At 41.2% G+C, this 27781-nt stretch overlaps 1 protein-coding gene across 4 annotated transcripts; it reads right to left on the bottom strand.

The window, feature by feature from the left end:
- Nucleotides 1-256: 256 nt before the first annotated feature.
- On the bottom strand, nucleotides 257-27121 carry HAUS7 (HAUS augmin like complex subunit 7). Of its 4 annotated transcripts, none has more exons than XM_058171835.1 (10): nucleotides 27035-27121; nucleotides 22617-22732; nucleotides 19179-19249; nucleotides 13107-13168; nucleotides 12517-12632; nucleotides 11874-12032; nucleotides 11180-11276; nucleotides 9612-9839; nucleotides 1490-1601; nucleotides 257-512 (listed from the first exon to the last, which is right to left on the bottom strand). In XM_058171835.1, exons 1-10 carry the CDS (start codon nucleotides 27074-27076, stop codon nucleotides 439-441), a joined length of 1077 nt encoding a protein of 358 aa, XP_058027818.1. In that variant the 5' UTR covers nucleotides 27077-27121; the 3' UTR covers nucleotides 257-438. The 4 variants fall into 4 exon arrangements, with proteins under 4 accessions (XP_058027818.1, XP_058027816.1, XP_058027815.1 ...); XM_058171833.1 differs by lacking the exon at nucleotides 27035-27121 and adding an exon at nucleotides 26268-26769; XM_058171832.1 differs by lacking the exons at nucleotides 1490-1601; nucleotides 27035-27121 and adding exons at nucleotides 5645-5756; nucleotides 26268-26762.
- Between the last annotated feature and the right edge of the window lie 660 nt (nucleotides 27122-27781).

Below are 27781 nucleotides of genomic sequence, written 5' to 3'. Positions count from 1 at the left end.
AGGAGGTAATGATCTCGTTAGAGCAGATTGGGAATTCCAAAAATTGTCCTTCAAGGGATTTGGCAAAAAAAGGGTCTTCCAGCCATATGGAAATACCTGACATGTAGTTTTAGAGATAGAAGCCTATTCCACAAGATGCTAGATATAGGGATGCAAATGTACAAAAAAGGGAGAAGTGGTTTTCTGATCCAATTAGTGCTACTTGGAAACTAGGAATTAAAGGAGAATTCAACAAGCTTAAGAGAAAAAAACAACCAAGAAGTGTGAGTGAGAATATTCATCCTAAAGGAGACAGACTTTATTTTTTTAAATTTTCACAGAAGACTACAGAAAATATATTTACATTTGGGGGAAAAAAATCAGGTTTTCATTTACATCCTAGGAAGAAACATTTTTCCTTCATCCAAAAATAACCTACAATTTGCAGTCCTTTCATCTTTAGGATCTCTGAGAGTCTTTGAGGGTGGCATGGATGGTTTTGTATTTCTGCTGCAATTCTTCAAGCTTTGAGGCTGAAAAAGTAAAAGATCAGCTTGCTAGAAGGTGCCTGGGAGGCTTGAGAGCCTTTCAGGCTTTCATCAACATGCTCAGGCTAAACCAAATTCCCTCTACACATTTACATGTCCTTCTCGCCTAGCTGCTCATCATACCTTCTCTAAATTTCACTCCCTGAAGAAAAGACCTCCCCCCATCCCCAGGATTAAGGTAAGTCAGTTAAGAAAGCACCCAACTCATAAGTCAGAAAAATCAGATGCTCTCTGAATGTCTGCCTCAGTAATTTTGCTCTGACTGATGAAATTGCTTGGATGAGCAATGAGACGTCTTAGATTAACAAAGTTTGGTCCAGTTGTCATGATTTAACCTTTCTTTCTTTCTTTCTTTCTTTCTTTCTTTCTTTCTTTCTTTCTTTCTTTCTTTCTTTCTTATTTATTTATTTATTTATTTAATCGCATTTTTATACCGCCCTATCTCCCAAGGGACTCAGGGCGGTTTACAGCCTAATAAAAACATACATATAAATACAAAATAAAACACCAATTAAAAAACTTATTAAATAAGGCCGAATATTAAAAATTACAATAAGATAATAAAACCCCGTTAAAACCAAATTTAAAATTTGAAATTCTAGTCCAGTCCTGCGCAAATAAATAGATGTGTCTTAAGCTCGAGGCGAAAGGTTCGAAGGTCAGGGAGTTGGCGACACCTTTGGCCTGGATGATTGAGTGTTCACTGACATATTGCAACACATTTTGGGGAGAAACCCCTGAAGGTGGTGTGGCAAGAGTTGGTGCAGTCCTATGACTCTCTGACTAACTAATTTTGCTCTGACTGATGACATTACTTGGATGAGCAATGAAATGCCTCAGATAAACGAAGTTTGGTCCAGTTGCCATAATTCAACGTTTAAACATCAGAAAGGGAGTTTCACAAAGAGCAGTATAGGAAGAGGAGCTGACATTCATAGGAAAGAACAGACCACAAGACTTACGTAACGTGGCTATAGTGCTTCCATTCCAGAACACTTTCTGTTCATGCCGCTGTTGCACTGTTGCCATAATGCATTCTGAGGTTTTTGTAACCTGGGCCAGGCCTTGCAGTTCCTGCAAACGAGAATATTCATAAAACAAAAGCAGGCAGCTCCTTTAGTGGCATCTTATCATCTCCAACTATTCAAGACTTTGTGCTCCAGATATCAATAGCTGTGAAGAGGTGGGGCAGGAAAGAGGGAAGTGAAAAGCCTATTCTGGAGATATTTTTTAAAAAAGTTTAAAAATGGGGGGGGGGGGGATTGTGTAATAAAAACAAAACCACGAAGCACCAGAAAGCTAAGAAAGCACAGGCTTCATGGGTTAGAAGACATTTCTATTTGATGGCCCTTCAGTATGTCATTATTGTACAGAGGGGCAGATTTACATAAGAAGAAATAAATCCCCGAGTTTAGCAACCAGCCTGCTGCCTCTTGTCTTTTACAGACTTTTTGGTTCACTGCATGCATCATTTCATCTTTGCGTGAACACACACGTGCCCTCTTTCTTTTATTAAAGATGGGCTCTAAGTCTCAAGCATTTTTGTCACAAAAGTCAAAGATAATCATAAATGTCATGTTTAAAGAAAGCTATTCTAGATTAGCTATTCTAAAGCACACAGGCAGCTACCGTTATTTCAATTCCATCTGAATGTGAACATTAGGAAATATGAACACTCCTATTTCGCATGAAACTGAACCCCTACTTGTTCATAGCGTAAAGGTTTCCTCTGTCCTTTGGTGTCTGACTCTAGAGCAGTGCTTCTCAATTATTTTCTGTCATGCCCCCCTAGGAAGAAAACATTTTTCGCGCCCCCCGCGAAAATATGATGAGGCGTATGTAGCGCTTGGCTTCACTGTGACTATGGTGGGAGACGAGGAAACGCGCCCCCCTTTACAGAGCCTCGCGCCCCCCCCTGGGGGGAGCGCCCCACTATTTGAGAAGCACTGCTCTAGAGGGCCATGCTCATCTCCGTTACTTAGCAGAAGGAGCCAGCGTGGTCCGAAGATGCCTCTGGGGTCATGTGACTATATGCTGAGGCACACGGAATGCTATTCATAAGGTAGGGAATCACTAATTGTCTGGTACCTATTTCAACCCTTCCAGAAATTATAATATCCTTATTGTCGTGTCATCTTTGAGGAAAAGGGAAATGACAGCAAGTTAAAAAATGAATTGATCAGTTTGATGTTTAATAATGGCAGCTATACCAAGGATCAATACAGAAACTAGCAGGATAAATTTCTTTGATCAGTGAACACAAGGAACCAATATCTAGACCCTGCCTGTCAAACTGGTGGCTGGTGGGCCGGGTGCATCATGTGCAGGCCATGCCCACGCCGGCTCCGCAAAGGCAAAAAACGTTTATGAAATAAAACATAAAAATACAAAAGGGAATAGGAGGGAAAATAGAGGAGGGAAAAGGGGGGAAAAGAAAGAAAAGGCATTGACTTCCAACTCCCTTTGATGCAGTAGAATAAGATAATGGCATCGAACTTCAACTTTTTACTTTTACACAATAGTATAAAGTAGCCATTTCTATATCAACAAACCTATAAAACCCAAAATTAAAGTTTCGTTTTTGTCCCCACCACAAGCACAAAGTCAATATGCAATTGATTTCTAATAGACTTGAAGCTAGAGCTATGGATACAATTAGATCTTGATTAGTGTGGATAATGAATTCTAATGAATGATGGTTGCATTATTTGAATTAGTGTCTTCAGTTCGCGACGGAAAGTCCGAAGGTCAGGTATTTGGCGTAAACCGGGAAGCTCGTTCCAGAGTGTAGGAGCCCCCACAGAAGGCCCTTCCTGGGGCCGCCAGCCGACATTGTTTGGCGGACGGCACCCTGAGAAGTCCCTCTCTGTGAGGCGTGCGGGTCGGTGGGAGGCATGTGGTAACAGCAGGCGGTCCCGTAAGTACCCAGGCCCTAAGCCATGGGCGCTTTAAAGGTCATAACCAACACTTTAAAGTGCACTCGAAGGCCACAGGTAGCCAGTGCAGTCTGCGCAGGAGGCGGTGTTACGTGGGAGCTACGCGTAGCTCCCTCTATCACCAGCGCAGCTGCATTCTGGACTAGCTGAAGCCTCCGAGTGCACTTCAAGAGCCCATGTAGAGCATTACAATAATCCAGCGAGAGGTAGCAGGCGCATGAGTGACTGTGCACAAGGCATCCCGATCAAGGAAGGCGCAACTGCGAACCAGGCGAACCTGGTGGAAGGCCCTCCTGGAGCGGCCGTCAAATGATCTTCAAGCGACAGCCGATCATCCAGGAGGACACCTAAGTTGCGCACCCTATCCTTTGGGGCCAGTAACTCGCCTCCAACAGTCAGCTGCGGCTGCAGCTGACTGAATCGGGATGCCGGCATCCACAGCCACTCCGTCTTGGAGGATTAAGCTTGAGCCTGTTTCTCCCCATCCAGACCCGTCGGCTTCCAAACACGGGACAGCACTTCAACAACTTCATTGGGGTGGCCGGGGTGGAAAAGTACAGCTGAGTGTCATCAGCGTACTGCTGGTATCTCACCCGAAGCCACTGATGATCTCACCCAACGGCTTCATGTAGATGTTGAACAGCAGGCGAGAGAATCGACCCCTGCGGTACCCCACAAGTGAGGCACCTCGCGGTCGACCTCTGCCCCCTGTCAACACCGTCTGCGACCGGTCGGAGAGATAGGAGGAGAACCACCGATACACGGTGCCTCCACTCCCAATCCCCAACCGGCGCAGCAAGATACCATGGTCGATGGTATCAAAAGCCGCTGAGAGGTCTAATAGGACCAGGGCAGAGGTACCCCTGTCCCTGGCCCTCCAGAGATCATCCACCAATGCGACCAAAGCTGTCTCCGTGCTGTATCCGGGTCGGAAGCGGACTGGAGCAGGTCTAGATAGACATCTTCATCCAGGTATTGGGGTAGCTGTCGCGCCACAGCACTCTCTACAACCTTCGCCACAAAGCGAAGGTTGGAACTGGACGATAATTACCCAAAATAGCTGGGTCCAGGAGGGCTTCTTGAGGAGGGTCTCACCACCGCCTCTTTCAAGGCGGCAGGAAAACCCTTCCAACAGAAGCGTTGATAATCCTCTGGAGCCAGCCTCGTGTCACCTCCTGAGTGGCCAGTACCAGCCAGGAAGGCACGGGTCCAGTAAACATGTCGTGGCGTGAAGCCTCCCCAACAACCTGTCCACGTCCTCGGGAGCCACAGGGTCAAACTCATCCCAAACAGACTCAACAAGGCGTGCCTCCTCTCCCTCGCTTGGATCATCCCAATTTCGGTCCAGACCGTCCCGGAGCTGGCGATTTTATCGTATAGATAACCACTAAACTCCTCGGCTCGTCCTGCAAAGGTCATCCGCACCTCCTGGTGAAGGAGGAGGCGGGTCACCAGCTGGGCGGCGGGCGGTTATCTGCCGGCGCAATGAGGGTGGAGGCGTGGGCGCCTCGCCTCCCTCATTGCCACTAGGTAGGTCCTAGAATAGGACCTAACTAGTGTCCGATCAACGGAGCGACTGGACCTCCAGGTGCTCTCTAGGCGTCTTCTCCGGCGTTTCATCTCCCTCAGCCCCTCGGAGAACCAAGGGGCCGGACGAGATCTGCGCCGGGTCAGAGGCCGCAAAGGCGCGACACGGTCCAAGGCCCCAGCCGTGGCCTGTTCCCAGGCCACGACTAGTTCCTCAGTCGTGCCGTGGGCCAGATCCTCAGGGAATGGCCCAAGCTCCGTCAGGAACCTCTCGGGGTCCATCAGGCCTGATGATGAGCCAGGATGAGCAATGAGACGTCTTAGATTAACAAAGTTTGGTCCAGTTGTCACGATTTAACCTTTAGACACCTTTGGCCTGGATGATTGAGTGTTCACTGACATATTGCAACACATTTTGGGGAGAAACCCCTGAAGGTGGTGTGGCAAGAGTTGGTGCAGTCCTATGACTCTCTGACTAACTAATTTTGCTCTGACTGATGACATTGCTTGGATGAGCAATGAAATGCCTCAGGTAAACGAAGTTTGGTCCAGTTGCCATAATTCAACGTTTAAACATCAGAAAGGGAGTTTCACAAAGAGCGGTATAGGAAGAGGAGCTGACATTCATAGGAAAGAACAGACCACAAGACTTACGTAACGTGGCTATAGTGCTTCCATTCCAGAACTCTTTCTGTTCATGCCGCTGTTGCACTGTCGCCATAATGCATTCTGAGGTTTTTGTAACCTGGGCCAGGCCTTGCAGCTCCTGCAAACGAGAATATTCATAAAACAAAGGCAGGCAGCTCCTTTAGTGGCATCTTATCATCTCCAACTATTCAAGACTTTGTGCTCCAGGTATCAATAGCTGTGAAGAGGTGGGGCAGGAAAGAGGGAACTGAAAAGCCTATTCTGGAGATATTTTTTTAAAAAGTTTAAAAATGGGGGGGGGGGGATTGTGTAATAAAAACAAAACCATGAAGCACCAGAAAGCTAAGAAAGCACAGGCTTCATGGGTTAGAAGACATTTCTATTTGATGGCCCTTCAGTATGTCATTATTGTACAGGGGGGCAGATTTACATAGGAAGAAATAAATCCCCGAGTTTAGCAACCAGCCTGCTGCCTCTTGTCTTTTACAGACTTTTTGGTTCACTGCACGCATCATTTCATCTTTGTGTGAACACACACGTGCCCTCTTTCTTTTATTAAAGATGGGCTCTAAGTCTCAAGCATTTTTGTCACAAAAGTCAAAGATAATCATAAATGTCATGTTTAAAGAAAGCTATTCTAGATGGTAAAGCACACAGGCAGCTACCGTTATTTCAATTCCATCTGAATGTGAACATTAGGAAATATGAACACTCCTATTTCGCATGAAACTGAATCCCTACTTGTTCATAGCGTAAAGGTTTCCTCTGTCCTTTGGTGTCTGACTCTAGAGCAGTGCTTCTCAATTATTTTCTGTCATGCCCCCCTAGGAAGAAGAAAACATTTTTCGCGCCCCCCGCGAAAATATGATGAGGCGTATGTAGCGCTTGGCTTCACTGTGACTATGGTGGGAGACGAGGAAACGCACCCCCCTTTACAGAGCCTCGCGCCCCCCCTGGGGGGCGCGCCCCACTATTTGAGAAGCACTGCTCTAGAGGGCCATGCTCATCTCCGTTTCTTAGCAGAAGGAGCCAGCGTGGTCCGAAGACGCCTCTGGGGTCATGTGACTATATGCTGAGGCACACGGAATGCTATTCATAAGGTAGGGAATCACTAATTGTCTGGTACCTATTTCAACCCTTCCAGAAATTATAATATCCTTATTGTCGTGTCATCTTTGAGGAAAAGGGAAATGACAGCAAATTAAAAAATGAATTGATCAGTTTGATATTTAATAATGGCAGCTATACCAAGGATCAGTACAGAAACTAGCAGGATAAATTTCTTTGATCAGTGAACACAAGGAACCAATATCTAGACCCTGCCTGTCAAACTGGTGGCTGGTGGGCCGGGTGCATCATGTGCAGGCCATGCCCACGCCGGCTCCGCAAAGGCAAAAAACGTTTATGAAATAAAACATAAAAATACAAAAGGGAATAGGAGGGAAAATAGAGGAGGGAAAAGGGGGGAAAAGAAAGAAAAGGCATTGACTTCCAACTCCCTTTGATGCAGTAGAATAAGATAATAGCATCGAACTTCAACTTTTTACTTTTACATAATAGTATAAAGTAGCCATTTCTATATCAACAAACCTATAAAACCCAAAATCAAAGTTTCATTTTTTTTCCCCACCACAAGCACAAAGTCAATATGCAATTGATTTCTAATAGACTTGAAGCTAGAGCTATGGATACAATTAGATCTTGATTAGTGTGGATAATGAATTCTAATGAATGATGGTCGCATTATTCGAATTAGCGCTATTCAAAGTGATATTTCTATGGAAGTTATGATAATTAGTTCTGTCTCAGCCAAAATAGGCAATGAAAAAAAGTGAACATAAAAATTATGGTATATGTTAATGCGTATCAGTGAAATATACACTGACTGTAATAGTCGGTCTATCCAGTTAAAAGATGTTTCTATCATTGCAGTACTTCTATTCCTTGTTGATGTTTGCAAATCACAAAAAGCTGATGCAGCTTTACTTTTTTATTTCCTCTGTGTGTTTTATAATATCGTATACTACAGATCCAGGCATTCTAACATCTCATTTTATTTTAGCATTGCTATGACCAGTTTCATGGTTCAATTACATCAAATTTGTTCTAATAAAATAAACTAAGCCTTTTTGAGCTTGTACTGTTTTCCTTTGACGGAATTTTCTTTTTCTTCACATTGTACACATAGAGATGTAACTATGTCTATAGCCCCAGCTGCAATTGTGTGCAATTAGCTGAATTTTCAGCCAGATTACATGCAACCTGGTATCAATTTACAATTTGGTCTAAATTGAATATTGTATTATCCTGAACTTGGCATTAATCACAACCTAGCTATGGATGAAAGACTATCTTAAAAACTATTTTTGAAATTATTGTTGTTTTAACAGAAAAAAAAAACTATGAGTAGGGCTGGTAGGAAGATTTAGGAAAGGGAACTACTCCATGCAAATGTCTAAGTGGGTAGAACTAAGAGAAAGGTAGGCATTTGTGCATTCAAACATATTAGACTTAAAATGTAGGTCCATTTACCTAACATCAGGAAGGATGAAAACATTATGTTTGCTTTTCTATAATGTATCTTCTCCTGAAGGTTCATGTAAAGTATTCCAACAAATGGTATTCTAGCAATGAGGAATGTAACTAGAGTAACTATGATGTAACAAAGGAGAAACCTTTGAAAGGGGAGCCAGCTTTCTTTACTTTTGAGACATTTGGATGTTTCAGGACTAGACTGGTGGCTTTTTGCTGCCATCTGATGACCTATGAAGATACCTTGTTTCTCCAAAAAGAAGGCCAGTGTTATTTTCTTTTGAGCCCCGAAAAAACGGTAGGTATTATTTTTGGAGGGTTCTAATTATTGACTCACCTTGTGGCGGGGCACCAACAGCCCCACTCAGCAGGAGCCCACTGCTGATCCACATCTTTTGTGGCCCCTTGCCGCCACTCGCACGCATCGCCCCGGCCTCTGTTTCATCTTCAGATGTCTGCCAGAAGGCATCTGCAGCCGATAACAGAGCTCCACAAGCCAGGGCGATGCATGAGAGTGGCGAGAAGCAGCCACAGAACAAGTGGCTGCAGAAGAAAGCGAGGCAGGTGTCGGGGTGTGCAAGGCCTGGTAAGTAGGGCAGCTTCACCCCCACACTAGCTTATTTTTTACCTGTGTGCCTTGCCCCACTCCCCACTATAGTGGGGTCTTAATTAGAGCTAATTTTGTGGGTGGGGCTTAATTTGATCGCATGCTCTCAAAAATGTGATAGGACTTCTTTTCAAGGTGGCTCATCTTTTTGGAGAAATACGGTAGGCTTTTTTATTTCCCTGAGGAAATAGGTCTGAACTACTGCTTCTCTTCCTCCTCTGTCACCAAACCTCCACATAGAGGCCCACCATAGCCCCAGAAGAGCTCTTTCTGCTGAAATGAATTGGCTCCAAAGTGATTATTTTCAACTGGCACAAGAGCTATCTTGTGCATTTATAGGCCTTCCCCCTTCATCAATTGTGTTGTAAATGTTGTACCTTGATGAACGTATCTTTTCTTTTATGTACACTGAGAGCATCTGCACCAAGACAAATTCCTTGTGTGTCCAATCACACCTGGCCAATAAAAAATTCTATTCTATTCTATTCTATTCTATTCTATTCTATTCTATTCTATTCTATTCTATTCTATTCTATTCTATTCTATTCTTCACCTGCAGATTTCCTGGGATCTGGGGTGGAGCCATATCTGCAGACTGAAATGGTACAGTCAGATACATATTTTCTGACTCGGAGAGAAAAAGAGTCGTATCAAGACATCTTTGAATGATTGCTAGGAAATGAAGTAGCATTTCCTACTTTTATTACCAGGCCACTCCAAACACAAAGCCAGAAGCCATGACTGAAAACTTAAATAACTTTTTTCTACATTGCCACCATTTCTGCATAGGCTCTCAAATTCTCTGTCCAGCCATTCACAATGCCCCAAGCTCACCTGTATACACAGCAGCAGATTGCGGTGCACAGCTTGGAAGAGGGGGTCACAAGGACTCAGTTTAGGAGCAGGACGCTCACAATGCTTCTGCAGCTCATTCTCATATACTTGTTCAAAGGCTGTGAGCAGCTGGCTGTAGTCAGAAACTATCAACTTGAGGGACTGAAGAGCCGTGGCAGTGTTGTTGGATGGATCGACACCAGCGGGACTCCCCTGGAGGAAAGAACACTATTTCCACCCACCCACCCAAAAAAACATAGTGAAAACACCTGAATTGAAGGAAAGAGGGAATCAACTGTTTGAGGGTAGGCTATATCCTATAAAAGCCAACCAGCAGTGGTAATGAAAAGGTAATTAATGCCAAAGACCATTTTTATTATATTTTATTTTATTTATATCCTGCCTTTATTATTTTTACAAGTACCTCAAGGTGGCAAGCATACTTAATACTCTTTTCTCCTCCTATTTTCCTCACAACAACTACCCTATGAAGTGGGATGGGCTGAGAAAAAAGTGACTGGCCAAAAACACCCAGCTGGCTTTTAGGCCTAAAATGTGACTAGAACTCACTCTCCTGGTTTCTAGACTAATCTTCACTACTACACTACGCTACAGGTGACACAGTGGCTAGAATGCAGTACTGTAGGTTACTTCTGCTGATTGCTGGCTGCCTGCAATTTGGCATTTCCAGCCTTTTGAGGTCGGTAAAATGAGCACCCAGATTGTTGGAGGCAATAGACTGACTCTGTAAACCGCTTAGAAAGGGCTGTAATTTACTGTGAAGTAGTATATAAGTGCTATTGCTACACCAAACTACTTTTCTGGTTTCCTGCTCTGCTTGCCTTGAAATTCCAAGCATCACCTCCCTGACTCCCTATGAGAAATTGAATGAAATAGCTCTTTACTGCAATCCAGCCAGGATACCTCTGTTGCAATTAAAATACAGACATGTGGTACCCATTACAGCAACCAGATGCAAACGGCTGCAATAGCTGTATAGCAAAAGAAAAAAAGAAAGAAAGAAAGAAAGAGAGAGAGAGAGAAAGAAAAGAAAAGAAAAGAAAAGAAAAAAAGGAAAAGGAAAAGTAGGGGTATTGTTTTTAATAATAGGACCAGAGAAGTCAATAAAGATGGTAGGCAAGGCAGAAGAGAGAAGGGAAGAAGAATTAAGGGCAATGCACTTGCTAGCCCTAGCTAGTCTTTCCTTGGGAAAGGATACTTAGGGCTAGCAACTCTTCAACATTATTTTATTGACCCTTTTTGATATGAAAACTTACTAATAGACATCTACCTAACACAATTTAAGTAATAGACATCTACCTAACACAATTTAAGTAATTACTATGTTGTTGAACTGATCACTAGTCTCATAAAATCAGATACTTCTTTCTGTAAATATTCCATGATGATCCTATACAACTGATAAAATGAAACATGACAGACTGCTCGTAAGTGCAGTAATGGGGCAAATGAACTGAAGGTGATCCAGAAAGACACTTCCAATTCACCCTACTGTAAAACATATTCCACACACCCCCCTTGATATAGCAGGTTTGTAAATTGCTTACCTCTGCTCTTAGATTTTCCAAGGCTGCTGCTGTCTCCTCCAGCTCCTCTGATGCCTTCAAGAGAGTTTTCTCATGAGAAGTCATTGACAGCAGGGCCCTTTTATGTACACAGGCAAGAAAGTGGGTAGCAGGAGTTCATGGTTTCAACATGATAGACATGGGGAAAAGGAGTGGACACTGGACATCAATGGAAAAGCGGATCTCATTTTCCTTTCCTCTATTTGACACCTCTAACCCAGTGGTGGGATTTAGCCAGTTCGCACCTATTCGGGAGAACCGGTAGTTAACTTTTGAAGCAGTTTGGAGGACCGGTTGTTGGAAGAAATCTTATTTTATTTTTTTCCACTTTACAGGGCTAATCCTGTAAGGAAGGCAGGAAGGAAACATTCTGGTGGTGTTTCTAGCCTAATCTTTATTGCCCTGCTTACAGAAACTGCCTCTCTGGTTAACCCTTATTACATTGTATCAGCTAAGGCGAAGCGCCTATCGAAGTGAGTGATGTTGAGTTGGCCACGCCCACACAGTCACATGACCACCAAGCCATGCCTACCCAGCTGGTCATTAGGGCAGAGAACCGGTTGTTAAATTATTTGAATCCCACCACTGCTCTAGCCTCCCCATAATTCTACACTAAGCTGAGTGGAGGACTTCTTGACTACTTTCCATAACTTAACAGCAAGCACAGGAACCTCACCTTTTCTTTTGTTTTTCTTCACCCAAAAGGAGAGGCTTTATATCTGAGCTCCAGGGATGACTCTCTGGATTCAGCACTGCCTGCAGATCGGGGCTGGAGAAAACCTGCTTTATGAATTCTTCATTCTTCCTAGCTATTTCTTGGAAAGATTCCTCTATGCTGCAAGAGAATGCCGGGGGATTATAAAATACAGGCTTCAGGGCAGTCTAACCTAGGAAGTAAAATTGGGATTGGTACAAAGAGAAGAATGGGTCTAAAAAATCAAAGAGAGATGATCTGTCCCCATTAAAAGACAAATAAGTTTGATGGTAATAAAACATGGCCCCAGAGCACTCCCCCTTTGCAATCCACCCCAAATATTTACTCCAAAATCCACACTAAAAAAAGAAGGTACCCACAATTTTGGACATTTTCCAGGACAAATTATCTAGGATGGCATGCCAATTTCATCCCAAAATCTGAATCAGCATGCCATTGTAGTGGCAGAATTCCACACCTTATGCCAACAGTAACAATTCAGCTCTACTCAGCAACGGCAGCGATATTCAACACCACATTAACTAAATATCTATTTTAGCACGCAACAGCTGCAAAAAGTAGGGAATGCTAATTGTGGGGAGGGTTACCTCCCCCTCCCCCTCACCTGGAATAACTACTGGAGTCCGATATAGAGTCTGATAGCATAAGGTTAGTTTGAGCTGGAATGACAGCCACCAGCTGCTGCAGGAAGTGGAGCTGCTTCTTAACACAGGCCTTTCCCTATAGGGACATACACACAAAAGCATACAAACTGTTAGCATCGTCCCTTCCAGTCTGCTGACATAAACAGGCCTCCCTCTCAGATATGCTCAGCTGCCGATATTCAGGATACAGTGTCTGAGCAGGCCCCATGTTAAAAGGGAATAGAAGAAAAATATCCAAGGCCTAGAAAGGAAATTCCACAAAGAGAAATTCCACGTGCTTCATTTCATTCCTTTTCTCATCACATAACCTGCTAGATTTTTAATTAGTTAAATGTTACTATGGGTGGGGGTGGGGGGAGGAAACAGCTTGTCATATCTATTGCAGGTCAATCAAGCTGCAGGAAAGAGAAGAGTAGAAGAATATCCAGTCACAGTAGGCAACAAGGAGCCGACAACTTTGTTGAAGGATGAATGAAGGGCAAGGAAATGGCATAAAACAGCCATGCAAGAGACAGGAGGCCCCTTTTGCAGATGTTTTCCTGGCGCTTACCTCAATGAGATCCAAATCATCAGCTCGACAAAGCATCAGGTCATACCCCAGCTTCGCCATTCCTGTCAGGATAAGAGGAAGTTTAGCTACACAGGTGCCAGGGTTTCCCACAGTTATTATTTGCTCTGGAATAAGACGTTTCCAGTTCTTGTGAACAACGGAGTTCATGAAACCTTTCGGTAAATGTTCCCGGTTTTCCCTGCTTGCAAATGGAAGCAGACATCCAAAGGGATATCTAGGAAACATTGGGCATTTCAACTTTCTTATGGCTCTGCTTTTTTCTTTTTAATTTCCCATGCATTTGACGACTTTCCAGCCCAGATTTACCCATTCTGCTTTTTTTGTTTGTTTGTTTGAATTTATATCCCGCCCTTCTCCGAAGACTCAGGGCGGCTTACACTGTGTTAAGCAATAGTCTTCATCCATTTGTATATTATATACAAAGTCAACTTATTGCCCCCAACAATCTGGGTCCTCATTTTACCTACCTTATAAAGGATGGAAGGCTGAGTCAACCTTGGGCCTGGTGGGACTAGAACCTGCAGTAATTGCAGGCAGCTGTGTTAATAACATAACAGACTGTCTTACCAGTCTGAGCCACAGAGACGACAAAGAGAGTAAAGGGGGAGAGCTTGAAATTTTAATACAACTTACACTTACATTCCAAGGTTTCAAGTCCTAACAAAGCTCTCAAAAAACTACAGTACTTTGTAGGGTAGAATGACATCAGCATGTCTGACTCCATCAGGTGTCCATCAGATGGCAGACATCAGGCACGAGTCAGGACTGGGGAAGGCTATGGAAGCTGAACCAAACTTACAAAACAAAGGTACTATATTCTATTTTGTTTACTTTCCCCTAATTCCCAATGATCACTGCATAGCCAAAAATGAAACGTTGGCCCAGAGTGGAGGGAAACTCTTCCTGGAAAGCAACATATATATTTTTTTACAGCAGATTATGCAAGATTTGACTTCCACAAGTAATCTTATCTTTGGACTAGCTATCTAGCTATTGTAGAGAAACAGAGACGTTCGATACCAGATCAAGATGCCCGATTCTTTCAGTGCCCTCTAGAGAAGATTCTACAAAAATCCTTATCTGGTACTCCTTATACAATTCCTCGTACGCTAAAACTCACATCCAGTTATTAAACAGAGGCTTGATTCAGTGATAGGGCCTTTGTTTTGCCCACCAAGAGTCCCCAGTTCATTTTCCAATGTTTCCTATTCAAGAGACAAGACAGCAACAAATGAGTGGGAACAAAAGAACTGCCTGCGTAATGGAGCCCACTGCAAAAAAGACAATTATGTTTCAGACTAATCGCATGTTATCAGTTTTGGGCCAAGAATTATATGTATAGACACAAAAGTTGATGGCCTCAAGAGCAAAAAACTTAGTATTTCATTGAGTGCTATTAATATGACTGCTCTCTTCACCTCCCATTTCTTTCATATTAAACATATGAAATATTACAATTTTGTCAAAAACTTTTAAAGGATCTCTGAGAATTCCAGGAGCCACATGGACCCTCAGGATGTGCTCCTCTGATTCAGAAGAATATGATCTGATAGGCCAAAAGAGAGCCAATAATATTAAAGAATGGTGAGTTAGAAGTCCCTTTCTTGACTTGTATAGAAAACAGCCTCGTCCCAGAATAGCTTGCGCATCTCCCCACACCACCCAGCTGTAACAGACAAGCAGAGCTGGTAGCCAGCACCCCCAACCCAATCCACGATGCGTGAGAGGCATGCGCAGAAATGCTGTGCATGCGCTCACAGTTCCAAACCGGTAGCAAAGGTAAGTAAAACCCACTACTGATATAAACTTACTGTGTTTCCCTGAAAATAAAAACCTGTCTTATATTTTTTTGAATCCTGAAATAAGCGCTTGGCCTTATTGCCATGCGCTCAAAAGCCCGATTGGGATTAATATCAGGGGAAGCAGGGTAGTTCTATAGTCAATCATACTATTGTAGTAACACTAAAGCAGAAACCAGGAAATGGTTAGACGGGGAAAGATAAAAACAAATGCGGCTTAGTTTTCAATTGTTCTAATGGAATTTAATGGGATATGCCAGTGGTAGTCAACCTGGTCCCTACTGCCCACTAGTGAGTGTTCCAGCTTTCATGGTGGGCGGTAGGTATAAAAGGTTGACTACCTCGGGATACGCTAATAGAATGCAGTCTCGGATATAATTAACAGCTTCCCATTTGTGCTCAGAGGAACTTTAGATTCCTCCCACAAGAGAAATGCATCTCTATTAATTTCCATAGAAATAAGTAACATGAGCAGTCCTTGAAATTATGGTTTACAAACAGGTCAGAATCTGATGTAGGGCAGCCATTTGTAGAATAACAGAGTTGGAGGTCGTCTTGTTTTGCTCAAGCAGAAACCAGGAAATGGTTAGACGGGAAAGATAAAAACAAATGCGGGCTGTTTTCAATTGCCGAAGACAGCCAAGGATTAAAATATGATTTCTAGCTTGCAAGCATTAGACAAAGGAAAATATGACAACATAATAAATTAAGGGTCGATCCATTTTTATGCAGCTTCTCAAATTATGAAGATTATGGATTAATCCAAGTCACGTGCTACACACTGAAAACCTAAACCATATTCCTTGGCAAAAACCCTACACTTTTAGATTTAAAAAAAGTAATTGATACAGATGTGTTTATGTCCGTTGGCTTAGTTCTGACCTCATTGAGGGCAGGACTTCAGAACAATCAGAATTTTGGTCCAAAAGTTCAGATTTTGCTTGGAATATTGGAAGCTTGATGGACTGAAACACGGACTGATGGAATGCCAACTAAGATGTGATTCATTTCCTGGAAACCGAGCAATTGCTTTGCAGGGCATCTCTATGCCAACAGAAACGTCACAAATGTTAGCTACAAAAGTTGATTTTTCTTTTAAAGTGAAGTTGCCAGTATCCCCATAACTTAACTTGATGATTTTAAAGTGCAAAAAGCTTTAAAATCCTTTTGTTTTTGCATCTCTTATTTTGTTAAAGTATTTCTTAAACATTATTTTTTTATTACTTTGAACAACCCCGTAACTTAATTATAAGCAATGACTTCTCATCACTTAGAAGGGCTTGCTGCAAATTTATATTTATTTACTTACTAAATTTCTATTCCATCCATCTCACTAAGTGACTCTGGGTGGTTTACAATAGTTTAATAAAACAATAAACACAAGACTAAAAGTATAGTTAAAAACAAAATTAAGAACAAGGTTAAAATATACAAATTAAAAGTAAATAAATAAATAAATGAAATGAAATAAACAAATACATTAATTAAGATCATTCAATTTGTTTCTTTTGGAGACATTTACTCTTCAAGATCTCACTATTCTATTATCATCTAGCCTCCAAATGCGATTGGTTAACTAGAAGATATGAAGTTATTCATACATACCAGTGGTGGGTTTCTGCCAGTTTGACCCGGTTCAGGCGAACTAGTAACAGCGGGAGACTCAACCCACCCACCATCATCACAGATGCTCTGCGCATGCGCAGAAATGCTGTGCATGCGCTCACAGTTCCAAACCGGTAGCAAAGGTAAGTAAAACCCACTACTGATATAAACTTACTGTGTTTCCCTGAAAATAAAAACCTGTCTTATATTTTTTTGAATCCTGAAATAAGCGCTTGGCCTTATTGCCATGCGCTCAAAAGCCCGATTGGGATTAATATCAGGGGAAGCAGGGTAGTTCTATAGTCAATCATACTATTGTAGTAACACTAAAGCAGAAACCAGGAAATGGTTAGACGGGGAAAGATAAAAAAACAAATGCGGGCTTAGTTTTCAATTGTTCTAATGGAATTTAATGGGATATGCCAGTGGTAGTCAACCTGGTCCCTACTGCCCACTAGTGAGTGTTCCAGCTTTCATGGTGGGCGGTAGGGGTTTTGTCCAATACTGAAGCACTTTCCTTTTTTTTAATTTAATTGACTTTTAAAAAATTTTCATAGCATTATTTAAAAACATTTTCATTAGGTTTTCATAAAATTCCCTGTGACAATTTAAATTTCTGAAAATATACTATTTGTATCACCCATGCATAAGTTTAGTTCATGTTATGTAAGTGAAACTAAATGACGCTATAGTGTGACCACAAACAAAACAGCCTCGTCCCAGAATAGCTTGCGCATCTCCCCCCACACCACCCAGCTGTAACAGACAAGCAGAGCTGGTAGCCAGCACCCCCCCCAACCCAATCCACGATGCGTGAGAGGCATGCGCAGACGACGATACATGGTGCATTATTGTGGAACCGGTGGGCGGTTAGAAAATTTTACTACTAACAGAGATACAAAAGTGGGCGGTAGGTATAAAAAGGTTGACTACCTCGGGATACGCTAATAGAATGCAGTCTCGGATATAATTAACAGCTTCCCCATTTGTGCTCAGAGGGAACTTTAGATTCCTCCCACAAGAGAAATGCATCTCTATTAATTTCCATAGAAATAAGTAACATGAGCAGTCCTTGAAATTATGGTTTACAAACAGGTCAGAATCTGATGTAGGGCAGCCATTTGTAGAATAACAGAGTTGGAGGTCGTCTTGTTTTGCTCAAGCAGAAACCCCTATATCTGTGATGGCGAACCTATGGCACGCGTACCACAGGTGGCATGCGGAGCCGTATCTGTGGGCATGTGAGCATTGCCCGAGCTCAGCTCCAGCGTGCATGCACGTGCCGGCCAGCTGATTTTCGGGCCTTCTGGGCCCACTGGAAGTCGGAAAATGTACCGTTCCGGCCTCCGGATGGCCTCCGGGAGAGTGGGGAAGGCTGTTTTCGCCCTCTCCTGGCTCCAAGAAAGCCTCTGGAGCCTGGGGAGGGTGAAAAATGGGCCTACCCGGCACACTGTGCCATCGCGTGCCAAAAGCTGGGGGAGTGTGGGGTGTGTGTGTGTCACACGCACATGTGCGGGGGGCGGGACACATTGAATTATGGGTGAGGGCACACCTGCACATGACACACACACACACACACATGCTCCCCCTACTTTTGGCACACGACGGCAAAAAGATTCGCCATTACTACCCTATATCATTTCAGACAAATGATTGTCCAATCTCTTCTTATTTGACCAGAATGATATAGGATTTCCTGCTTGAGCAGGGGGTTGGACTCAAAGGTCCCTTCCAACTCTGTTATTCTGTATCCTATTCTGCCCAGCACATTAGACTTAGTCTCCAGGCTGTTTATAGGTATATGACAAGAATATACAAGAGATGTCTAGGGGAGCGGGTATCAATTGACGAAAACAATGCTGACCCATTTTATTTCCTGCCTTTATTATTTTAAACAATATGGTGTTTCCCTGAAAATAAGACCACCTCAGAAAATCAGCCCTCCCCCGAAAATAAACCCTCCCCAAAAAAAATTTAAACGGATACACAACCGGTCCATGCCATTTCCTTTGGTTAGGGTTAGGGAGACAGAGCTGGAAATCAGGTAAAGATGGCAAGAAGATCCCCGTCTTGCTCCATGCGCTCCAAAATAATAAGACCTCCCCGAAAATAAGGCCAAGCGCTTATTTCAAGGTTCAAAAAATATAAAACAGGGTCTTATTTTCGGGGAAACACGATAATTCAAGGTGAACACAACAATGCTCCTATTTTCTCCACAACAACCTTTTATGGTAGGTTGAGCCGATAGACAAACAAACTTGTCCAAGATCACCCAACCAGTTTTCGGGTCTGAGGCAGGATTAGAACTCATAGAATCCTGGTTTCTAGCCTACTGCTTTATCCACTAGACTAGATCAAACTGGCTCTCCTACTTCGTAATTTCCCATTTAGTTTCATTTCTTTTCTTTAAACATTTTGATACTGCGTGCAGATACAAAAGGAACTGCATTGCCAGTGTCTATTTTTGTCTTTTTGACAAAAGACTTTGATCCTGCAGTTTGAATTTGAATCTCTATATTGTCCTATCCTGCCCACCTTTCCACCCACAACCCAGGAACACACAGACACATCAACAACTTTCCCAACTGATAGAATGATTTATTTATTTATTAATCCACTTAATATAACCACTAGATATACAGTATACCTTTTATCTTTAAACCTGATTGTGATTCCTTATTGAAAGATGAAAACTGCTCTCGAAGAGGTGGGTACACACTGCAAAGGAATGCAAAATAAACTTTCAAAGCAAAGCAATATTGGAGTACGATTCACATCTTAATATAGAAGATTCTCAAGTGAATATAAAGATAAAACCAGAAACTTTTCTTTTAGGTTTTAAAGGATAAAGATTGGGTGGGAGGGAATGGAACTTTGATGTTATAAATGTTGACAGTAGCAAGATTATTGTATGCACAAAAATGGAAGGACGCTTTAATCCGCACAAATGCTTACAAAAGCTGATGGGAGTTAGCAGAGATGGCCAAATTGACTGTTTTGATTAAAGAAAGTTTTAGTTTCTACCTGGAAACCACTTCTGGACTTTGTGCTTGAGGTGGGGGGAAAAAATATGAAACTTTGATTTTGGGTTTTATTGATTAGATAGTTTGTTATTACAGAAATGGCAGATTTATATTGCTACGTAAAAGTAAAAAGTTGAGCTTTGATGCTATTACCTTATTCTACTACACAAAAGAGAGTCAGAAGTCAATGTCTTTTCTTTCTTTTTTCCTTTTGCCCTATACTTTCCTTTTCCTTTCCTTATTTTCCCACTATTTTCTTTTGTATTTTATAATGAAAAAATTATAAGCCTTGTCAGAATATTGTAAATACTTCGCACCCTTTCATAAATGCAAGTAATTGAAATTATTCAGAGATTAAAAAAGGTGAAAAGGTAAAATAATACATCTGCCTTTCCAAAGAACAATACCAAACCATTTAGATATCTATTTTTGAATAGCAATTATGATTATTTTGTATAATGATTTCAAAATAAGTTAGCGTAAAATCTAGTTCTACCCATGGATTTTCAATCTAGCAAGGGGGAAAACCCTTCGCATAGAATGAAGAGAGCAATCAGAGGAAGCAACCATGATTGTGAGATTGGCCAGAACAAAGGGACACAGGCAACTACTCTTGTTATAAACTCCTACAACCGAAACGCCAAATATTCATTTTTTAAAATTTGGATCCCATCGAACTATTATAACCCCATAAAGTATCTAGGGAGAACTTACACAGGCAGAATCTGCCTTAATTTCATATATTTCTACAAGGCAAAAAAGCTATCCTGCCTCTTTAATAATTTAAATCTATTTGCCATAGTCTGTTCTTGCCATTACTTATCAAAAGAGATTTTAAATGCCAACTAACTAAAAAAAAAAACCCACATAAGTGGGCTAAGAGGTAGTATAAAACTTTAGTTCGTCTTTATTTCATTTTCAAAAGTTGGGAGATACTGGGTTTAGGACACAGGAGCAAACTAATATTTGCCAGCCGTTTCTAAATCAAAGGGCCCAGTCCAACATGGTTGCTTAGCGAAAACAATTCCAGCAAATTTATTTGCCATCAATCTTATGTTTTGAAGCAACTATATTAAGCAAAGATCTCATGTGATTGCAATTTCCAACTTCCTGCTCCCCCCTTTGATTTTGCTTGTGAGAGGCCAGCAGGAAATCATGATCACATGATCATGGTTCACTACAATGCTGAAATTGTGAGCTGGGTGCCAAGATCCCAAATTGTGATAATATTACTACAGGCATGCTATGACAAATGGAACTCCAAGGACCGGTCATAAGGACCATTTGTTCAGCACAATCATAACTCTGAATGCTTGCTAAACGAATGTTTATAACCTGAGGACTACCTGTATAGGTTTCTTGACAATATTATGGAAATGGTTGTCTTCTTTCAAGAAGTTTTCTATTTTCCTATAGTCTAACCTATATTCATCTCCCATCCAAATAACAATAAAATCTGACCCACATAGCTTTTCAAGATCAGTCAGGGTTAGCTAGATGCTGTCACCTAACTGGATCCAATGAAGTAAAAATTAGTGTAAATAATTTTTGATTAGCTACTCTTAATTTCCACAAACGGCAACTTGTGATTTTATGCTACAGCTAATCTCCACAGTTGTTACAACTTCCTAACTAACTTCCTTGCTAACATGTATAATCAAAGGAAAGTAGGTTTCAAAGGGCACACCTGTCATTTGATCAGAACTGGAAATGGGACGCATACATGAAATGAAACTAACACTCTTAAAAGTAGGTCAAATCATATAAATTTTAGGATCACAAAAAAAGAAGCAGCAATGGTTTCAAGAGCTGTTTCTTTTTATACTAAAAATAAATGAATCTTGCTCGTCAGAAAAAGAAAATGCTAAAATTGCAATCTCATGATCTCCAGCAAAGCATCCTAAGACTTACAGGATTTTTCAGTCTCCTACTCCCAAGTCTGCAGAGATAATTCTTTTATCAGCAAAGAAATCTGCGACCAGAAACTTTCTACTTTACCTCCCAGCACTTGAAAAGCTAAAAACAGGCATGGCAAAGAAAGGGCTACAGATATATTGGATGCAATGCCTCCTGAACTCTATAGTCATGTTTCTCCAAAAGGAATAACGTATTATTTGCATTTAGAGACTGACAAACTCCCAGATTCTGGACATGTTCTATTTTAAAAGCAAGAAATAATAAAATGAAGAGGAAAAAAGAGAAGCATTTTCTGTAAAGAAAACAAATCAGCATACAAAAAAAAATTGTCTGGGGTTCAATAGCTCACATGTGAAAAATCTCAATCCAGGGAGCCTGCACAATTACAGTCACCCATTCTTGAGCCTGAGTCTGTTCCTCCCAATTCAAACCTGAATAGGCACAGATATTGAGACAAGACCTTAACAACATCACTTGGATGGCCTAGGGCCATGATGGCGAACCTATGGCATGCGTGCCACAGGTGACACGCGGAGCCATATCGGTGGGCATATGAGCTCAGCTCCGGTGAATATGTGCGCACTGGCCAGCTGATTTTTGGGCCTTCTAGGCCCAAGAGAAGTTGGCAAACGGGCTGTTTCCGGGCCTCTGGAGCGGTGGGGAAGGCCGTTTTTGCCCTCCCCAGGCTCCTAGAGTGGATCTGGAGCCTGGAGAGAGCAAAAAACAGGCGTACCTGGCCCACCGTGCCATAAGCAGGGGGAGCGCGGGGGAGCACATAGCATTATGGGTGTGGGCACACACGCATGATCCCTCCACGCTCCCCCACGCTTTTGGCACGTGCTGGTAAAAGGGTTAGCCATCACTGGCCTAGGGTCAAGTTGTATATACAACTGAATATTATCTTACATTAATGATACTGGACTCTGAACTGGTGGATGACCTTATACAGGGGTTTTGTGGAGATATTAAACAAAGCAGGCTATAAAGTTTTTTTCTGTGAAAGAGAAAAAAAATCTATGCCCCCACCTCCTTCTGAGCTCGTACTGTCAGATCTTTAGATTTCACTGAGTTTGCACAAGACATTCTGACAGTACTGTTAGAATTACCACATCAGGGAATAAGGCTCAAATTGTAATACCCATTACCTGACACAGATCCATTCCAATATGTCCAGGCGATGGGATGAAGGGCTGAATAGCAGCTTTTGTATGTCTTCAGCATCTGACAGGCATACACCTTCTAGTGCAGGGCAGCCCAATTCCTGAGGATAGTGGAAAATAAAATCAGGAATATTTTGTTTCATTCTATGGATCCCTCTGTACTTCTTAAATTCTGCTAGGAACTCCAATCACTAAAAATACTTAGTTTTCTCAACCTCCTTTCCCACAGACTGATCTTAAGAAAAGAAATTCTTTGCATTTTCTACTATGTAAAAATATGCAAAATCATAAATGTTAAATGCTTACATAAATAGTAAGCCTCCAATTCTGCATTCACTGGCTGTTTGCCATGTCTCAGCTTCAATTAAGATTCAAGTTTCAAGCTGACTGAGGCATGACTTTTAATCATGTCAGCAGGGCAGTCATTCCCAAATCCCTCTCTTTTTCCTAGACAATTTTATTTTTTAATGAAAACAAAAATTGGGAACAAAGGCTGAGAAGAGAGACAGAGCTCTTTCTGTCTCATCAGCAGCCTCAGAATTAACTGATTGGAATATTCAGGGATCTGCAGGGGAAATTCAGGAAAAACTGACACAGGCAAATCTGTTTGTCCATGTTTTTTATTGTTTTAAACTTTCTATTTGCTTCCCAGAGCCATATGTTGAATGTATACCCATATAAAATGAATATTGTTACTACTGTAGATAAAAATGTTTAGTTAGAAAGATTGTAAAGAATTTATTTTTATTCTGACTTACAGTACATACTTAAGCCTAATATTTTGTCTATTACTTTCACTATTTAATATTTGTAACTATGTGCTTTACGCAGACTTGCTTGTAAAACAAGGATCAGACCAGCATCGTCTTGAGATCTGCCTAAAGCCTTATCATCTTTGAACATTTTACTGTGAAAAATCCTTTATGACGTATGATTTAAACAGCATTAATAGCACTATAACTCTTTGCCACTGAAGGTTTTGGCATGTGACTATCAAATCTATATTAAAAAGATTTTTATATACTTTTTCCTCTTTAAAAATTGATTTTATTTATCTCCAGTGAGATTAGTCTGTCTGCCAAAGGAGTGGAAAAGGGTGGGCTTTTGACCTTCATTCTATCCTGCCAGAAAGTGGCACTATAGAATTTATTTTTTACAAAAACTTTAAGAATAAAGACTGAGAAGAGAGACAGAGCTCTTTCTGTCTCATCAGCAGCCTCAGAATTAACTGATTGGAATATTCAGGGATCTGCAGGGGAAATTCAGGAAAAACTGACACAGGCAAATCTGTTTGTCCATGTTTTTTATTGTTTTAAACTTTCTATTTGCTTCCCAGAGCCATATGTTGAATGTATACCCATATAAAATGAATATTGTTACTACTGTAGATAAAAATGTTTAGTTAGAAAGATTGTAAAGAATTTATTTTATTCTGACTTACAGTACATACTTAAGCCTAATATTTTGTCTATTACTTTCACTATTTAATATTTGTAACTATGTGCTTTACGCAGACTTGCTTGTAAAACAAGGATCAGACCAGCATCGTCTTGAGATCTGCCTAAAGCCTTATCATCTTTGAACATTTTACTGTGAAAAATCCTTTATGACGTATGATTTAAACAGCATTAATAGCACTATAACTCTTTGCCACTGAAGGTTTTGGCATGTGACTATCAAATCTATATTAAAAAGATTTTTATATACTTTTTCCTCTTTAAAAATTGATTTTATTTATCTCCAGTGAGATTAGTCTGTCTGCCAAAGGAGTGGAAAAGGGTGGGCTTTTGACCTTCATTCTATCCTGCCAGAAAGTGGCACTATAGAATTTATTTTTTACAAAAACTTTAAGAATAAAGACTACAGGAGTCCTATGTCCTTCTACCACTATGTCTCTCTAGTGGTAAGGGAAGGACATCAGGTGGGGCACTTCCAGGAGATATGTTACAGCAACAAGAGCCACCAAATCAGTGTGATAAAGAACAGAAGGCAGGGCCAAGGTATGAAGACCGAGGTGGCTTCTAGGAGGAGAGGTTTAAGACTTCAACCTTTCCAACCGATGAGCTTAATGACACTGATACAGTTTCTCATATATATAGTATTTGTGCGGTAATTCTTTTTAAAAAGTGTAAGGCGTAGTGGAAATCTTCCATGTCACCATCAAATTTATTGATGTTAATTCATGATAGGTAAATAAAATACCTTATGCCACCAGACTCCAAATTTGGGGCTTAGACAAGTTAGAACTACGCAGACTTCAATCTGACCTAAGTATAGTACATAAAATTATCTACCACAATGTCCTACCTGTCAGTGACTACTTCAGCTTCAACCACAACAATACACAAGCAAATAATAGATACAAACTCAAGGTAAACCACTCCAAACTTGATTGCAGAAAATACAACTGCAGCAACAGAGTGGTCAATACCTGGAATGCTCTACCCGACTCTGCAGTTTCTTCCCCAAATCCCCAAAACTTTAAGCTTAAACTATCTACTGTTGACCTCACCCCATTCCTAAGAGGTCTGTAAGGGGCGTGCATAAGTGCACCTGTGTGCCAACCGTCCCTGTCCTAATATTCCTTTTTTACTTATTCTTTTCATGTATCCAAATTATGTTTATACTTTTACCTGTTATCTTATATATGATTGACAAATAAATAAATAAATAAATAAAATGTGGAAGTCATTCAGCCTAAAATCTGCCAGCACTACTAACAGTGCCTTTAATTTTTTCTGGAATGAGTTTACTCCTACAATATTGCATTCACCCCACATCTGTTTTCCAGATTTCTTAACCCCATACAGATTTTTGCTTCCTAGGTATTTTGAAAGGACAGAAGAATTGCTCTCTAGGGTTCAATTTGTACTACAACCATTGGAAATCTTTCAATACACAGTCAGGCTGAGAAAGTAGCAATATTAGTAGTCCAAGAACTCAGAAAACAAATATATACTGTTCTGAAATGTGAAGTCAACTTATTTTATTCTATTTATACTGAGTTGAAGTAGTTTGTTGTATTCTATCTAACAGATGCATACAAAGAAGCAAGGTATTTTTTCTGAAGCACAACCTTGTAATAGGGAATGCGTTTAGAGTAAACAAAGAAATAGAATTTGGAAAGGTACTTCAAATGCATGTAAAGTTCCAGTTTCTAAAGAAATCTTAAACATCAATGAAGTGCAAGAAGTCTATATTAAATAAAAGTTTGAGAATTCTAAGAAAGGTCATCATTCCCTCCGTACAACATCTATTCTCTTTTTCAAGTATAAGCAGCCACACTGAGTTTTCACAGCCATAATCTAATGTTTTCTATGCATATTTATTCAGAAGAAAGACTCTGTTAGGATTCTATGTACAATAAAACTCTACTTTTTACATCTAAGTAAACATGCAGAGGATCAGGTTGTAAAGCAAATCTCATCAAATTCAGTGGAATGTAAGAGTTACTGCAGAATAAATATACCAAAGATGATAATATAAGTACCTTAGGCAAAGAAATTAGCTCTTTTATCCAACATGGATTAATAATGTATGCCAATAAGTCAGAAAAGAATGATACCTATACTAGCACCCAGTTTTCAAAACCAAGATGCCTGCATTAGAACTGCAGAAAAAACAATTGCTACCAACCTGCCTTCCATTGAGGACCTGTATACTGCAGGAGTCAAAAAGAGGGCACCTTAGAATTCTTGATGAAGGTATATTTTCTTTTATGTATACTGAGATCATATGCACCAAGACTAGTTCCTTGTGTGTCCAATCACACTTGGCCAATAAAAAATTCTATTCTATTCTAAAAATAACGGCACCTACCACTCCTCCACATAAACAGTATTTCGTGGTATCCTGCCTCCGAACTTGGAGGTTCTTAACACCATCAATAAACACTTGTGAATAAATCTGACCTTCCGTGAAAGCAATCTCCAGGAAGCATATTAGAGGCGCACATTTCCCAAAGGATCTTTAACAAGCCAAGAACATTAGCGAGCATTTTGAAAGCTCGCCTAAGTCCACCTACTTGTTCGAATTTGAAATCTAAACTTGAAAACAGCAGCCTTCCTGCTCGCGTCTAAACGATCGGTATTCAAAAGGACACTGTCACTGCACATCACGGTAAAGAACCGCCAATGCACAGGCAGGTCCTAGATACATTTATGGCATTTGTACCTCTTTGCTTTTTCCTGCAACTCGACCTAATCAGAATTTTTACTCGCTGCACAGATGGCCACTCCTGCCCGGTACTCATCTCCCCAAAGCAGGCAGCCCTACCCCACATCGAGATGACACGGAGCAATATTCCTTCCCGCCCCCACTCCATTCCCCCCGCCACCCCCCATTCCTTGTAGATGAACAATTAGCTCTCGCCCACCCACTCCGCTCTCCAAAAAACAAACCACCTTCAGCCGCCCATAGATCGCAATAACGCCGCCCGCCGCCATCTTCCCGCGCGGGGACTAGACCCCGCCCACAACCCGCTCGTATTGGTTGGATGAGTCGGTAGCCTCGAAGCTGATAGGGACGAACGAATACAGAATATTCGCCGCTATTGCAAAAGGATACATTGATCTCTCCCGCCTCTGAAGTGGAGGCGGGTGAGGGGGAATAGGTTCGGAGTTCTGCTATCTCCTTTTGTTGAGAGATTCTTGTTTTGATTAAGGAATCTTAGGTTATGGAGAAGACTGGGAAGCTCCTAGGTATAGCAAAAGAGCGGGAGAGCAGAGCTAGGTAGGAGGTGAGGCCGAATCCTTCGTGACTGCGGGCTAATAAGAGTTTTATTGGCCAAGTGGAAGTTGGAAGTTAAGGGGCGTGCATAAGAGCACCAACGTGTCTACCGTTCCTGTCCTAATGTTCCCTTGATTGTATACAATTTCGTATAGTTATTCCATACTTATATATATGCTTATAAATCGTATAGTTATTTCATGCTTATGCTTATATATACTGTTGTGACAAATAAATAAAATAAAATAAATAAAGTGTGTTTGGACACACAAGGAATTTCTCTGGTGCATATGCTCTCAGTGTACATAAAACAAAAGATACCTTCATCAAGAATCATAAGGTACAACACTTAATGATAGTCATAGGGTACAAATAAGCAATCAGGAAACAATATCAATATAAATCGTAAGAATACAGTCAAC

This window comes from Ahaetulla prasina, chromosome 2 (genome assembly GCF_028640845.1).
Source record: "Ahaetulla prasina isolate Xishuangbanna chromosome 2, ASM2864084v1, whole genome shotgun sequence".
Lineage (NCBI taxonomy): Eukaryota > Metazoa > Chordata > Lepidosauria > Squamata > Colubridae > Ahaetulla > Ahaetulla prasina.
This window is presented reverse-complemented; position numbering and strand designations above follow the sequence as displayed.